A 13311-nucleotide genomic window follows, 5' to 3' on the forward strand; every position below is an offset into this window, starting at 1 on the left:
GCTGCCTGGACACTGGGTCCTCCCTCAGAGACAGCCCACCTCCCCCAGCTGTGTGTGGGGCAGATGGCAGGAGGCAGGAGGGCAGCCGTCACCAGGAGGCGGCTGCTACCCGGGCCTGGCGAGCAGGGCCTGTCCCCTCGGGCATGCTCCCAGGGCACCTCCCCGCTGGGCAGCGCCAATAGGCTGTATTCCTTCCAGAAACCCAGACCCCCGCTCAGCCTCTCCTCCTGCTCTGACCGTCGGGGCCGTGTCCCTCTGGGGACAGCTTAGGGGCAGTGGCCCTTTCTCCTGGTCACACCACAGGCCCAAACTGGGCTCACCCATCAGCCAGCACTCTGAGAAGGCAGAGTGCCAAGTGCCCAGGATGCAGCCTCACCTGTGGCCCCCAGGGTACCATGGACACCTGGGCACACCCAGGCACCTGCGCCAGAGGGTGTTTGCCAGTGGAGGCTCCCAGCGCCACAGTCCAGCACTCAGCGGACGAGGCCTGGGTGAGCCCGTGAGAGGCAGTCTGTGACTCAGATGCAGAGTGAAGACACTCGTGTGGCTGGTGTTTTGTAAGTGAAAAACATTTTGCCCAAGGGTTTCCATTGTATCAGCCCTTTTAAATATTAGATGCTTCATTTCACAAAACTCAGAAACCAGAGGGGCGTGGGGTGGCCTCTCCTGGGTCCCCTGGAGGAGAGACTAGGGGTGCTCCAGGCTGGCCCTGGACGCCACTGCCACCTGCAACGTTTGCTAACATGGAGGATGAAGCCTTAAGGGTGTGAGATGATCCCAGGTGACAACAGGGCAGACGCTCTCTAGTGGCCGCCAGGGGGACAAAATTAGTCCTGGTCTTGGCACCCCGGTGGCTCAGACAGCAAAGCATCTGCCTGCAATGCAGGAGACCTGGGTTTGATCCCTGGATTCAGAAGGTCCCCTGGAGATGGACTTGGCAAACCACTCCAGTACTCTTGCCTGAGAAATTCCATTGACAGAGGAGCCTGGTGGGCTACCAGCTATGGGGTTGCAAAGAGACAGACACGACTGAGCAACTAACACTTTGGCTCCCGTCAGGCTCACGATCAAACCAGGCCGGCCCGTTCTCAGTGAGTCAAGTTAGCTTTTGCTAAAATAACGGCTGTCAGCCCAGGCGCCCAGCCGTGACCCAGAACACAAGCAGTGAGCTGTCTCCTGTTGCTGTCCTCCTGGCAACCCACGAGCCCCAATTCCGTGCTGCTGTCCTCTGCTCCACCAGAGGCTAGACAGCAGGGAAGTGTGAGATTTCTGCCCGCAGAAATGTGGTGCCTCAGAGTGGTGCCTGAGCAACGCCGGGCTTTCCTCACCGGGCGCATCTTGCCCAGCGTCCCGCGCGCGCTCACCCTCAGCCCAGCACCTGGTCCCCCGTGAGCTAACTCCAAAGGCTCCTGGGCCCAGCCTGCTGTTGTCAGCAGTGCTGCTGTGTCCTGCCCACGTCTCCTGGTTTGGGATGTGGAAATGCCCACATGAAGAGAGCCTGAGCTGTCTTCTGAGTGGCCCACCAGGCTGGCCTCCTTCCGGCGGCGGGCAGTACAGGGTTTGCCAGGTTTCTGGATCCTGCCAGCAGGACGGCTGAGAGAGCACACTGGGCCCTGGTTTGTCTCTCCAAGGCCGGCACAGTCAGCGGCTCACCGTGGCCCTCCTGTCCCACTGCCTGTATGCCCTGGGCCTCTCTGTAAAAGGCTCGTGTCCCGTGGGGCCAGTCTGCGCACTGCCTGTCAGGGCTGTTCCTGGTGCTCTCAGCTTGTCAAGGTCCACGTGGAACTTCCCATGGACCTTTACAAGCTCCCGAGGCCCTCTGGGCCTGAAACACACACTGGAAGGCCAGGTTCCCTGGGTGCAGGACTCGGGGTCCACAGCTCCCCTCTCAGTTCCCCAGGCAGCAGTCCACGGTCATCTGGACTGTCGCTGGTGTCACCTGTGTTCTTCCTTCCTCCTAAGTAATCTGCCCCTTCTCTCTGGAGACTGTCAGAGGTTTTTTTCGGAAGGAAAGGACGCTCCAAGGGCACAGCTAACGCCCGTTTGGCATCTGCTAACCAAGCAGATCTCTGGGTCAGGGCCCTCCTGGAGGAGTCCCAAGATGGCAACCTGCCATTCTGGGAACGTGGAGTGAATGTGGGGGCTGGACGGTCTTCCTGCTTCCCTCTTCTCACCCAGGACAGCTTATGGACTGTGCGGGTCACATCCCCCGGGAGCCACCTCCGTCCCACACACAGGTGTTCTGCGGGAAGGACCTGAGCCTCCCAACCCTGTGATCTGTCCCTCGCACAGGACCCCACTGCCCCACCACAGGGCACAGCTGCATCCTCGTCCCCAGCCTCTGTTCAAAACAGCCTTCACTTTATTTACTTTACTGTGTGTGTGAGAGATGATGAACTCGGGATTCAGTAGACCGGGGCTACAGAAAGCGGAGCTCTGGTGAAAGCCCCTCTGCTGCACACAACCCCAGGCCCAGGGTCCCAGGCACAGCACAAGCGTCAGTCAGCCTCTCAGAAAAAAGCACGTGGTAAATCTGTTACCTGGATTTGATGTCAAGGAACTGACTGCTAACTCTATAACAGTAGCACTGTGCTTATGTGAAAATTTTAAGTCTTTATGTACTAGATGCTTGCTGACATATTTACAGGTGAAATGGTTTTTGTGAACTGCTTTGAAATTCAACTAAAGAAAGCAGATGGAAAGCTGGAAATAGATTAAGCCAGACTGGCAGAATGCTCATAACTGAAACTGAGTGATGGTGTACAGGGTTCTTCATACTCCAAACTGTTAAGTTTTACCTTTTCCATGATAAAAGATATTTTCAAGCCCTCAACTCCCTTTAGCGCACCAGGAAAGACAAAACAACATGAAAGCTAGGGGACAGAAAGGGGGAAGGAAAGTGAAGTAGACACGAGGAGGAAGGCGAAGCAGCGGGCAGAACCCAGGAGGCCGCGGGGGGGAGCGGGGGCGGTGGGGTCTGCCCATTCAGCGCCTCACGGGGAGGCTGCCGAGGGGACGGCAGGGGAGCAGCTGGATCGGACGGTGGACGCTGAGGGGGAAAGGCCGGCTCTGCCCCTCCCTGGCAGTGCGACTGACTGGCCTGCCCGCAGCTCCCGCTGGGCCAGGCCGTCAGCAGGCAGAGAGCGGCCGCAGCACAGGGGCTGCCTGGGTCGGGGCTTGCGGACAGGCACTGGAGAACGAGGAGGGCTCTCAAGGGTTGGCCTCTGCATTCCAAGCAGAAGAGCCCCACGCACAGGGCAAAGTCGGCGGAAATGTGGGATGCAGGGCACAGACCAGCAGGGGGCAGAAGCCTCTCCGGAAGCGCCCAGAGCCCAGCCGTGACGGGAGCCGCGGACCCAGGCCCCTCCGCCATGCGACGGCTTGGCACTGGGGCCGGAGGAACCGCTCCACCCTGCCTCCTCCGCTCCCCAGGCTAACGGGCTCAGGGCAGGTGCACAGGCCACCCTCTCCCTCGGCGCTGTGACCGCCCCGCGGGCCCACCGCTGTCGGGAACAGCAGGAGGCAGCAACACTGATGCTTCCCAACCCTCCTGTGGGGCCCAAGACTAACAGCTCATGGCCCGTTTGCAGACACCCCTGGGAACTGCTCAGAAAACCCCTGTCAGAACGGAGGCACCTGTGTGCCGGGTGAGGATGCCCACAGCTGTGACTGCAGCCCAGGGTTCAAAGGCAGACACTGTGAGCTCGGTGAGTTTGGAATCGCTCCCCCTTGCCTGTTGGGGCCACCAGGGCCTGGCCTTGAGATGCCCGTCACAGTAGGCTTGTACAGGGGCCCGGTCACAGCACCCAGACCTCCAAGGGCACAGGCAGGGGGGACTGGCAGGCCGTGAGCCACCAGGCCTCCCACTGCCCAGGTAACAGGGGGCTCGGGGGACAGTTATTCCGCAGGGACAGGAGGTGGTGGGAGGGAAGAGGGGCCTGCTGCCCTCAGACATCTGGGACAAGGACGAGAGGCAGATGGACAGAAGTTCCCACACCACACAGCCCTGAGGGCCCAGCAGGCCGACTCTGGCGAGCCCTGAGGGAAAGCAGCCTGCAGGCTCCCAGGACCCCAACCCAGAGCAGCACCCTCGGTTGCTAAGCAGCCGGGACAGGGACCCAGCCGAGGAAGCCACAGGGCAGAAGCCGGGACCACAGTGGCTGCAGGAAGAGGGGATGCGGCTGTGAGCTCCTGGCGAGCAGCGGCCCTCCCTCTGTGCCAGCAGCCTGCACGAAGGTGCCCCAGCCCTGCACACGGCTGTTCTCAGAGACCAAGTCCATTCCGGTCTGGGAAGGAGGCATCTGTCACCACGTGTAAGTCCCTCTTCCCCGCCTTCACCACGCCTGTGGTGTGTTCCTGACCCTGAAGTGCTTCTGCCCAGTCCTCACAGGACCCTGAGGTCTAACAGCTTTGACATTGACCCCTTGCTGGTCATATCATTTCTGAATACTTCCCCCTATTCCATAGGCTGTCCTTTGGTCTTGTCGATCATTCCTTTGCCGTGCAAAAGCGTTTGACTAGGGCTCATTTGTTTGTGTTTGCTTTTATTTCTTTTGTCTTGGGAGACTGATCTAAGAAAATACTGCTACAATTTATGTCAAAGATTCTTTTGCCTGTGTTCTCTTTTAGGGGTTTTTAGTGTCATGTCTTACATTTAGGGCTTTAAGGCTGTTTGTGTTTATTTTTGTATGTGGTGTGAGGGAATGCTCTGTGATTTAAATGTAGCTACCCAGCTTTACCAACACTGCTGGCTGAAGAGCCCATCTTTGCCACTATATGTTCTTGCTTCCTTTTTCACAGGTTAACAAACTATAGGTGGTAGTGGTGTTCAGTCACTAAGTCGTGTCTGACTCTGACCCCGTGGACTGCAGCACGCCAGGCTTCCCTGTCCTTCACTATCTGCCGGAGCTTGCTCAAACTCATGTCCATTGAGTTGGTGATGCCATCCAACCAGCTCATCCTCTGTCCCCTCCTTCTCCTCCTGCCTTCAGTCTTTCCCAGCATCAGGGTCTTTTCCAGTGAGTCAGCTCTTCACAACCGGTGACCAAAGTATCACAGTTTCAGCTTCAGCATCAGTCCTTCCAATGAACACCCAGGACTGATCTCCTTTAGGATGGACTCATTGGATCTCCTTGCAGTCCAAGGGACTCTCAAGAGTATTCTCCAACACCACAGTTCAAAAGCATCAATTCTTCAGTGCTCAGCCTTCATGGTCCAACTCTCACATCTGTACATGACTACTGGAAAAACCATAGTGTTGACTATACATACCTTTGCTGTCAACGTGATGTCTCTGCTTTTTAATACTGTATCTAGGTTTGTCATAGCTTTTCTTCCAAGGAACAAGCATCTTTGAAATTTCATGGCTACAATCACCATCCACAATGATTTTGGAGCCCAAGAAAATAAAGTATCTCACTGTTTCCACTTTTTCCCCATCTATTTGCCAAGAAGTGATAGAACCAGATGCTTGAATGTTGAATTTTAAGCCAGCTTTTTCACTCTCCTCTTTCACCCTCATCAAGAGGCTCTTTAGTTCCTCTTCTGTTTCTGCCATTAGGGTAGTATCATCTGCATATCTGAGGTTGTTATTTCTCCTGGCAATCTTGAGTCCAGCCTGTGCTGAGTCATCCAGCCCAGCATTTTGCATGATGTACTCTGCACAGAAGTTAAATAAACCGGGTGACAATATACAGCCTTGATGTACTCCTTTCCCAATGTGGAACCAGTCCATTGTTCCATGTCCGGTTCTAACTGTTGCTTCTTAACCTGCATACAGGTTTCTCAGGAGGTAGGTAAGGTGGGTCTGGTATTCCCATCTCTTGAAGAATTTTCCAGTTTGTTGTGATCCACAGTCAAAGGCTTTAGCATAGTCAATGAAGCAGATGATTTTCTGGAACTCTCTTGCTTTTTCGATGATCCAGCAGATGCTGGCAATTTGATCTCTGGTTCCTCCGCCTTTCCTGAATCCAGCTTGTACATCTGGAAGCTCTTGGTTCACGCACTGCTGCAGCCTGGCTTGAAGCCTGTGAGCATCACCTTGCCAGCGTGTAAGATGAGCACAGCTGTGCAGGAATCTCAGCGTTCTTGGCTCTGCCTGTCTTATGGAAACTGACCTTCTCCAGTCCTGTGGCCGGTGCTGAAGTTTCCAAAATGTGCTGACATACTGAGTACAGCACTTTCACAGCATCATCTTTTAGGATTTTAAGCAGCTCAGCTGGAATTCCATCACCTCCACTACCTTTGTTCACAGTGACGCTTCCTAAAGCTCATTTGACTTCGCATTCCGGGATGTCCAGCTCTAAGTGAGTAATCACATCATCGTGGTTATCTAGGTCATGAAAATCTTTTTTGTATAGTTGTGTGTATTCTTGCCACCTTTTCTTAATCTCTTCTCCTTCTGTTAGGTCCACACCATTTCTGTCCTTTATTGTGCCCATCTTTGCATGAAATGTTTCCTTGGTATGTCTAATTTTCTTGAAGAGACAGATCTCTAGTCTTTCCCATTCTACTGTTTTCCTCTATTCCTTTACATTGGTCACTTAAGGCATTCTTATCTCTCCGTGCTATTCTCTGGAACTCTGCATTCAGTTGGGTATATCTATCTTCCCCTTTCTTCTTTGCTTTGTGCTTCTCTTTTCTCACCTATTTGTAAGGCCTCCACAGACAACCATTTTGCCTTCTTGCATTTTTTTCTTGGGGATGGTTTTGGTCACAGCCTCCTGTACAATGTTACAAACCTCCATCCATAGTTCTTCAAGGCACTCTATCAGATCTAATCCCTTAAATCTATTTTCCACTGTATAATCATAAGGGATTTGATTTAGGTCATACCTGAATGGCCTAGTTGTTCTCCCTACTTTCTTAAGTCTGAATTTGCAGTAAATATGTGTATGGGCTTATTTCTAGGTTCTCTATTCTGTTCAACAGATCTGTATGTCTGGTTTTGTGCCAATACTACATTGATTTGATCACTGCAACTTTACAGTATAGGCTGAAGTCTGGGTTATACTTCCAGCTTTGTTCATTATTCTCAGGATTGCTTGGCAATTCGTGTTTTGTGGTTCTATGTAAATTTCAGGATTATTTGTTCTAGTACTGTGGAAAACATCATAGGTGTTTTGATTGTTTGGGGGAGTATGGCCATTTTAACAATATTAATCCTGCCAATCCAAGAGCATGGGATATCTGTCCAATTCTCTGAATCATCTTTAGTTTCCTCTATCAACATTTTAGTTTGCAGTATATAGGTATTTCATCTCCCTGGCTAAGTTTATTCCTGGGTTGTTGTTGTTTTATGTGATTTTAAGCAGGCTTTTTTTTTAACTTTCTCTTTCTCATATTATTAGTGTAAAGAAACACAACAGACTTCTGTATATTAATCTCGTATTCTGCTGCCTTGCTGAGTTCATTTACTAGTTCTAATAGCTTTTGTGTGGAGACTTTACAGTTCCCTATACAGAGCGTGATCTCATCTACAAACAGGCAATTCCCCCTCTCCTCTTCCAATCTGAACACCTCGTATTTCATTTTCTTGTCTGAGGGCTGTGCCCAGCATTTCCAATACTGCACTGAATGGAAGTGCTGAGAGTGGACCTTCTTTGGCTCCTTTATTGTTTGATTTTTGCAAGGCAATTCAGACAGACCCCTTGAGGCCTGTTTTCAGGTGGCTTCAGCACAGCTTTATTCTGGGGTTCATCCTGCCCCCCTTTTAAAGCAAGGCCTTTCCGGGGTTTCTGCTTCTCTGCAACAGTCTACCGTTAATCAGGACCTCCCCACTCTGGTTCTGGGACTGTCCAGCTCCTCCATGTTGCCCACTGCCCGCCTCTGTCCACCCCATGCACGCACAGCTTCATCTCCAAGGGGAGCCCTCTCCAGATGTCTGGAGCGCTTCCTCTGCACAGCTCCCTCCTTTCTGGACTCTGACTCACGAATTCCTGCCACCTTTGCCTCCCTAATTCCAATCTCTGTTTCACCAACTCAGTGCAACCACTGCTTGGATTCCCCCTCAACCCACCACAGCCCAAACAGCACCTACAGGTGGAATTGCAGCACAACCACAGAGCTCGTTTGTTCCCCGTCTCTCCAGGCCAGTCCTGGATGTTTTCTAACATCTGAAAAGACTAACTTCCTATATCTTGCCCAGTTCTCCAGTTGTTCACATGTGGTTAATTCCAGATCCTGTCACGGCCAGATGACTGGAAATGGAAGTCGTAGCTAAGGCTTCAGATCCTAAAGGCTCTCCTAGACTGAGCTCATGAGCTGGGGTTTTACCCACTGAACTCCCTGGATCTCTTTCAAACAGCTCCAACATTCCAAAAGCTTTAATGTCTCATTTGTTGTTCTCTATAAACTTGTGACAGAGGCAGGATAAGCAATTCCCGTTTTGTATGAAACCGAGGCTTACGCTCCAGGGGCATCTCAGAGTACACCAGTTAATAAGGCAGGGCTGGGGTAGAGTCTCCTGTCCTGTGTACCACCCACATCTGATGCCTGCATCTCCAAGGTTTCTCCATCAACTTCCCAGAAGAGGACAGTCTTATTGTCTCAAAGCTTTAGGGCCAAGCAGCCTGTCTCATGGAGAGGGAAATGGCAACCCACTCCAGTATTCCTGCCTGGGAAATCCCATGGAGAGATGAGCCTGGAGGGTTACAGTCCATGGGGTTGCAAAGAGTAGGACACAACTTAGCAACTATACAACACCGCCTACCTCAAGCAAGATGTGCCTGTGAAACAGCAGTCTTTCTCTCTTACATGACATGCTCAACACTCATCATAATGTACACTTAAAATGGGCATATCTTATTCTATGAAATTTATAGCCTGATAAAATCGTTTTAAAATTACATAATTTTTATGTTGACATTTTAACACATCTATAGGAGAAAGTCTTATTAGGAAAATAACAGCCTTCCTCAGAGGTCTGCACAGTCACTGTAGGTTGGTGTGGCCTAGGTGAAGGAGCTGGGCAACATTCCGCTCAGCCCCTGGCTTCACAGAGCTCTCTGGTGATGCAGGTATAAGAGAGTCTACAAAGTGCACCCGGACACCTGCTTCAAGGAGAGCTGTGAGAGCACCCGCGCCAGAGCCCCAGACAGGTGCGTCCCAGGGCGGGGCCGAGCTGTGCCCGTGGGTGACTAAGTGATGGGGCCAGCGGGGCCCTGCGGACTGGGGCTGGGGGGTGCCAACAGGCCATGGCTGAGCCCAGCTGCCAAGATGTGCAGCCCGGCTATGTGCACAGCAGCCCACAGATGGGCACTGTGGGCATGGGCGTGCTGGTGGGTCACAGGGCAGGTGCCGTGGGAGCTTACATGGTGGGCGCCGGGGTTGGGAAGATCACAGGGGTTGGGAAGATGACAGGATGGTGCTGAGTGGTGGGTCACAGGGCGGGTGCCGTGGGAGCTTACATGGTGGGCACCGGGGTTGGGAAGATCACAGGATGGTGCTGGGTGGGGCTCACAGGGCGGGTGCCGGGGGAGCTTACACGGTGGGTACTGGGGTTGGAAAGATCACAGGATGGTGCTGGGTGGTGGGTCACAGAACGGGTGCCGTGGGAGCTTACATGGTGGGCGCCAGGGTTGGGAAGATCACAGGATGGTGCTGGGTGGGAGTTTACATGGTGGGTAGGTACTGGGGTTGGGAAGATCACAGGATGGTGCTGGGTGGTGGGTCACAGGGCGGGTGCCGGGGGAGCTTACATGGTGGGTGCTGGGGTTGGGAAGATCACAGGATGGTGCTGGGTGGTGGGTCACAGGGCGGGTGCCGTGGGAGCTTACATGGTGGGCGCCGGGGTTGGGAAGATCATAGGGGTTGGGAAGATCACAGGATGGCGCTGGGTGGGGGCTCACAGGGCTGATGCTGTGGGAGCTTACATGTTGGGCACTGGGGTTGGGAAGATCACAGGATGGTGCTGGGTGGTGGGTCACAGGGCGGGTGCTGTGGGAGCTTACATGGTGGGTGCTGGGGTTGGGAAGATCACAGGATGGTGCTGGGTGGTGGGTCACAGGACGGGCGCCGTGGGAGCTTACAGGGGCGCCGGGGTTGGGAAGATCACAGGATGGTGCTGGGTGGTGGGTCACAGGGCGGGTGCCGTGAGAGCTTACATGGTGGGCACCGGGGTTGGGAAGATCATAGGGGTTGGGAAGATCACAGGATGGTGCTGGGTGGGGGCTCACAGGGCTGATGCTGTGGGAGCTTACATGGTGGGCACTGGGGTTGGGAAGATCACAGGGGTTGGAAAGATCACAGGATGGTGCTGGGTGGGGGCTCAGAGGGCGGATGCCGTGGGAGTTTACACGGTGGGTGCTGGGGTTGGGAAGATCACAGGATGGTGCTGAGTGAGGGCTCACAGGGCTGATGCTGTGGGAACTTACATGGTGGGCACTGGGGTTGGGAAGATCACAGGGGTTGGAAAGATCACAGGATGGTGCTGGGTGGGGGCTCAGAGGGCAGATGCCGTGGGAGTTTACATGGTGGGTGCTGGGGTTGGGAAGATCACAGGATGGTGCTGAGTGAGGGCTCACAGGGCTGATGCTGTGGGAGCTTACATGGTGGGCACTGGGGTTGGGAAGATCACAGGGGTTGCGAAGATCAGAGGATGGGTGCTGGGTGTGGGCTCACAGGGCGGGTACTAGGGGGAGGTGCTGGGGGAAGTCACGGGGTGGGTGCTGAGGCGTCACTCTGGTTATGGAAGTTCACACAGTCTCTGGCACTAGTATTAAGAAGGGTTACTGACAGGCCCAATTATATAAACATGGTAAATCTCTATTTACTTTTTATTCACTCTCACCCAGGTCTTTCCCCAAAGGGATCAAGGTAGCCACAGAATTATCAAACAATGCGCTGCCTGAGTACAGACGGCAGAGTCAGAACCTCAGTCACATTCCCCATAGACCAACCAGGTGCCACAGGCCCTGGGTCTCGAGTTACTGAGTCCAGGCGAAGCCCCGCTGCTGCCTGACCCGAGTGCATCGCCCATCTCCCAAGCCCCCATCCCCCACACCCCCATTCACTCAGGCCCAGCAGGTGCCCGCCTGTCTTCACTCCACAACGCCCACCCCAAGTCAGGTGGGGGCACAGAGTAAGACGCTAACCTGTGTCCTCGTCTCACTGACCACGCTCCCAAACTGCAAAATGTGTGAGCTAAAGACAAGACAGCCTCAGAGCCAAGAGCCAGGGCTGAGGCAGCTGCCAGGTCACAGGGACACATTCTTTTTCATAAACCACATTTTTCCAATTGTTTCAGGAAACAAAGTAACAGTCCTACACTGAAGAAATCCTAAGGTAAGTTCCCTGGGCCCTCAAAGCTGTTGCAAAGTCTGAGGAGCGCCCCGCCCAGCACCAGGCCCTGGGCAGGCTGCCTTCTCCATGTGCAGCTCTGTGTCAGAATCTCAGACCATCAGGTTTCAGAGCTTCCCAAGGGGTTAAAATGAGGGAGGAAAATAGTCCTTAAGGCCTCCCAGCAGACATAAATGTAGCCCAAACACACTGAACGCCACCCTGTCTCCAACAGCAGACACAGGCCTTCCCCAGTCACCAGCAATGGCCATGGAGGGCTGGCTGGCTGAGCTCTCAAGAGGCTGAGGACCACCTGGCTCGGGGAGGCGGGACTGAGAGGCCCACGGGGAGGACCGGCGAGGCGCAGCCTGGAGCCAGAGGCGGAGGAGCTCCAGGAGTGCGCCCAGCCCTTCAGGGCCGGCCACTGAAGGGGGGGGCCTGAGAGCACAGTGGGGGCTCGTGCACTGGGAGCCGCAATGCGCGCGCACAGGGCCCTGGCGTTCAGACAGCCTGAAACAGAAGGGGCCATCTAACACTATTCTTGCTCATGCCAGGGTGTCCCAGCCTCTTTGGCAATTCAGCCCCCTGGGACTGCCACCTCTCCACACAGAAACTCTGAGCAGGTCTTCTCAACAGTCTAGAAGATGCTGGGCTAACCCAGAGACCCATAGCGCCCAACACAACTTCTTGTCAACATGACGCCACTGGGAATGAAGGAGGCCTTCTGGCCGGGCCAGGGCAGCTCGGCACTTGAGAAGCCCGTCTTCCCGGGGGGGCAGGAGAGGCGGGAGGCAGCCGGGGCAGAGCAGCTGCACACACAGCCGCCTGTTACTCAGAGGCCTTTGTAAACACCAGGAGCAGCACAGCCCTGCAGGCCCAGGCTGACACTAAAGCAGATCTTGGAAGGAGGAGGCTGGGCCCACGGGCGGGGCAGCCACACATAAGTGGGAACATGTGACCTCAAGCGGGTATCCCACTCCTCCCATCCCCAAATACTCAGAAGATGCACTCCAAGGCTTGCAAAAAGATCACCACCCACAGATACAACTTGAGTGTGAAATATTTATACTGCAATAAGTCACCTGAAAGATAATATTTTATTAAAACTCATCCAAAAAATCCATTTCTATAAAAACAAATCAGAACTCCTCAACTATTAACTTAGCAGATACTAGCTTTTAGAATACCTATTCTTAATACCTATGCTGAGGGGCTTCCCTATAGCTCACATGGAAAAGAATCTGCTTGCAGTGCAAGTGACCTCGGTTTGATCCCTGGGTCAAGAAGATCCCAGGGAAAAAGGAATGACAATCCACTCCAGTCTTCTTGCCTGGAGAACTCCATGGACAGAGGAGCCTGGTGGGCTACAGTCCATGGGATCACAGAGAGTCGGACACGACTGAGGAACTAACACTAACTGCACTACTACTGCTATTCTTAAAATGATGGAGAACACACAAATAAGCAGGAAACATTTACACACAGAGGCTTCTCTGGTGGCTCAGAGGTAAAGAATCCATCTGCCAATGCAGGTAACGACCCCAGGGTCAGGAAGATCCCCTGGAGAAGGGAGTGGTTACCCACTCCAGGATTCCTGCCTGGAGAATTCCAAGGACACAGAAGCCTGATGGGCTACAGTCCAGGGGGTCGCAGAGTCGGACATGATTTAGACTCAACAACACAACTATTCACACACAACAACTCAGCCAAGACCGAAGTGCAAGAACTCATTTCAACTGAGAGACCAGGGACAGCCCATCTTCAGAGGAGAGATGGGGATAGCCCATCTTCAGAGGAGAGCCACGACATCACCAGTGAACGGAGCAGCCTGCAGACCTCGGAGCTGAGCTGTGACGCGGCCGGCTGTCCCCGACACCAGGGAGCAGCCGGTCCTCCACAAGCCTGCCCCACCCCCCACCCACCACGTCAGAGGGGATGCACCCACAGCTCAAGGCGGGGAGGGGCGAGCTCTTTAGGTCCTCTGGGGGCAACAGCCCAGAGCCGCTGTGTGAAGAGGAATGTGTACAACTACCT

At 53.9% G+C, this 13311-nt stretch overlaps 1 protein-coding gene across 1 annotated transcript in view; it reads left to right on the forward strand.

The window, feature by feature from the left end:
• SNED1 (sushi, nidogen and EGF like domains 1) overlaps positions 1-13311 on the forward strand; it is a 79487-nt gene that overhangs the window by 62762 nt on the left and 3414 nt on the right. Inside the window, exons 32-35 of the mRNA XM_061119771.1 lie at positions 3591-3707; positions 4226-4313; positions 9018-9098; positions 11246-11283. Coding sequence (XP_060975754.1) covers positions 3591-3707; positions 4226-4313; positions 9018-9098; positions 11246-11282 — 323 coding nt within the window. The 3' untranslated portion in view covers position 11283. The remainder of the gene's footprint in view (positions 1-3590; positions 3708-4225; positions 4314-9017; positions 9099-11245; positions 11284-13311) is intronic.

Source organism: Dama dama, chromosome 20 (genome assembly GCF_033118175.1).
Source record: "Dama dama isolate Ldn47 chromosome 20, ASM3311817v1, whole genome shotgun sequence".
Lineage (NCBI taxonomy): Eukaryota > Metazoa > Chordata > Mammalia > Artiodactyla > Cervidae > Dama > Dama dama.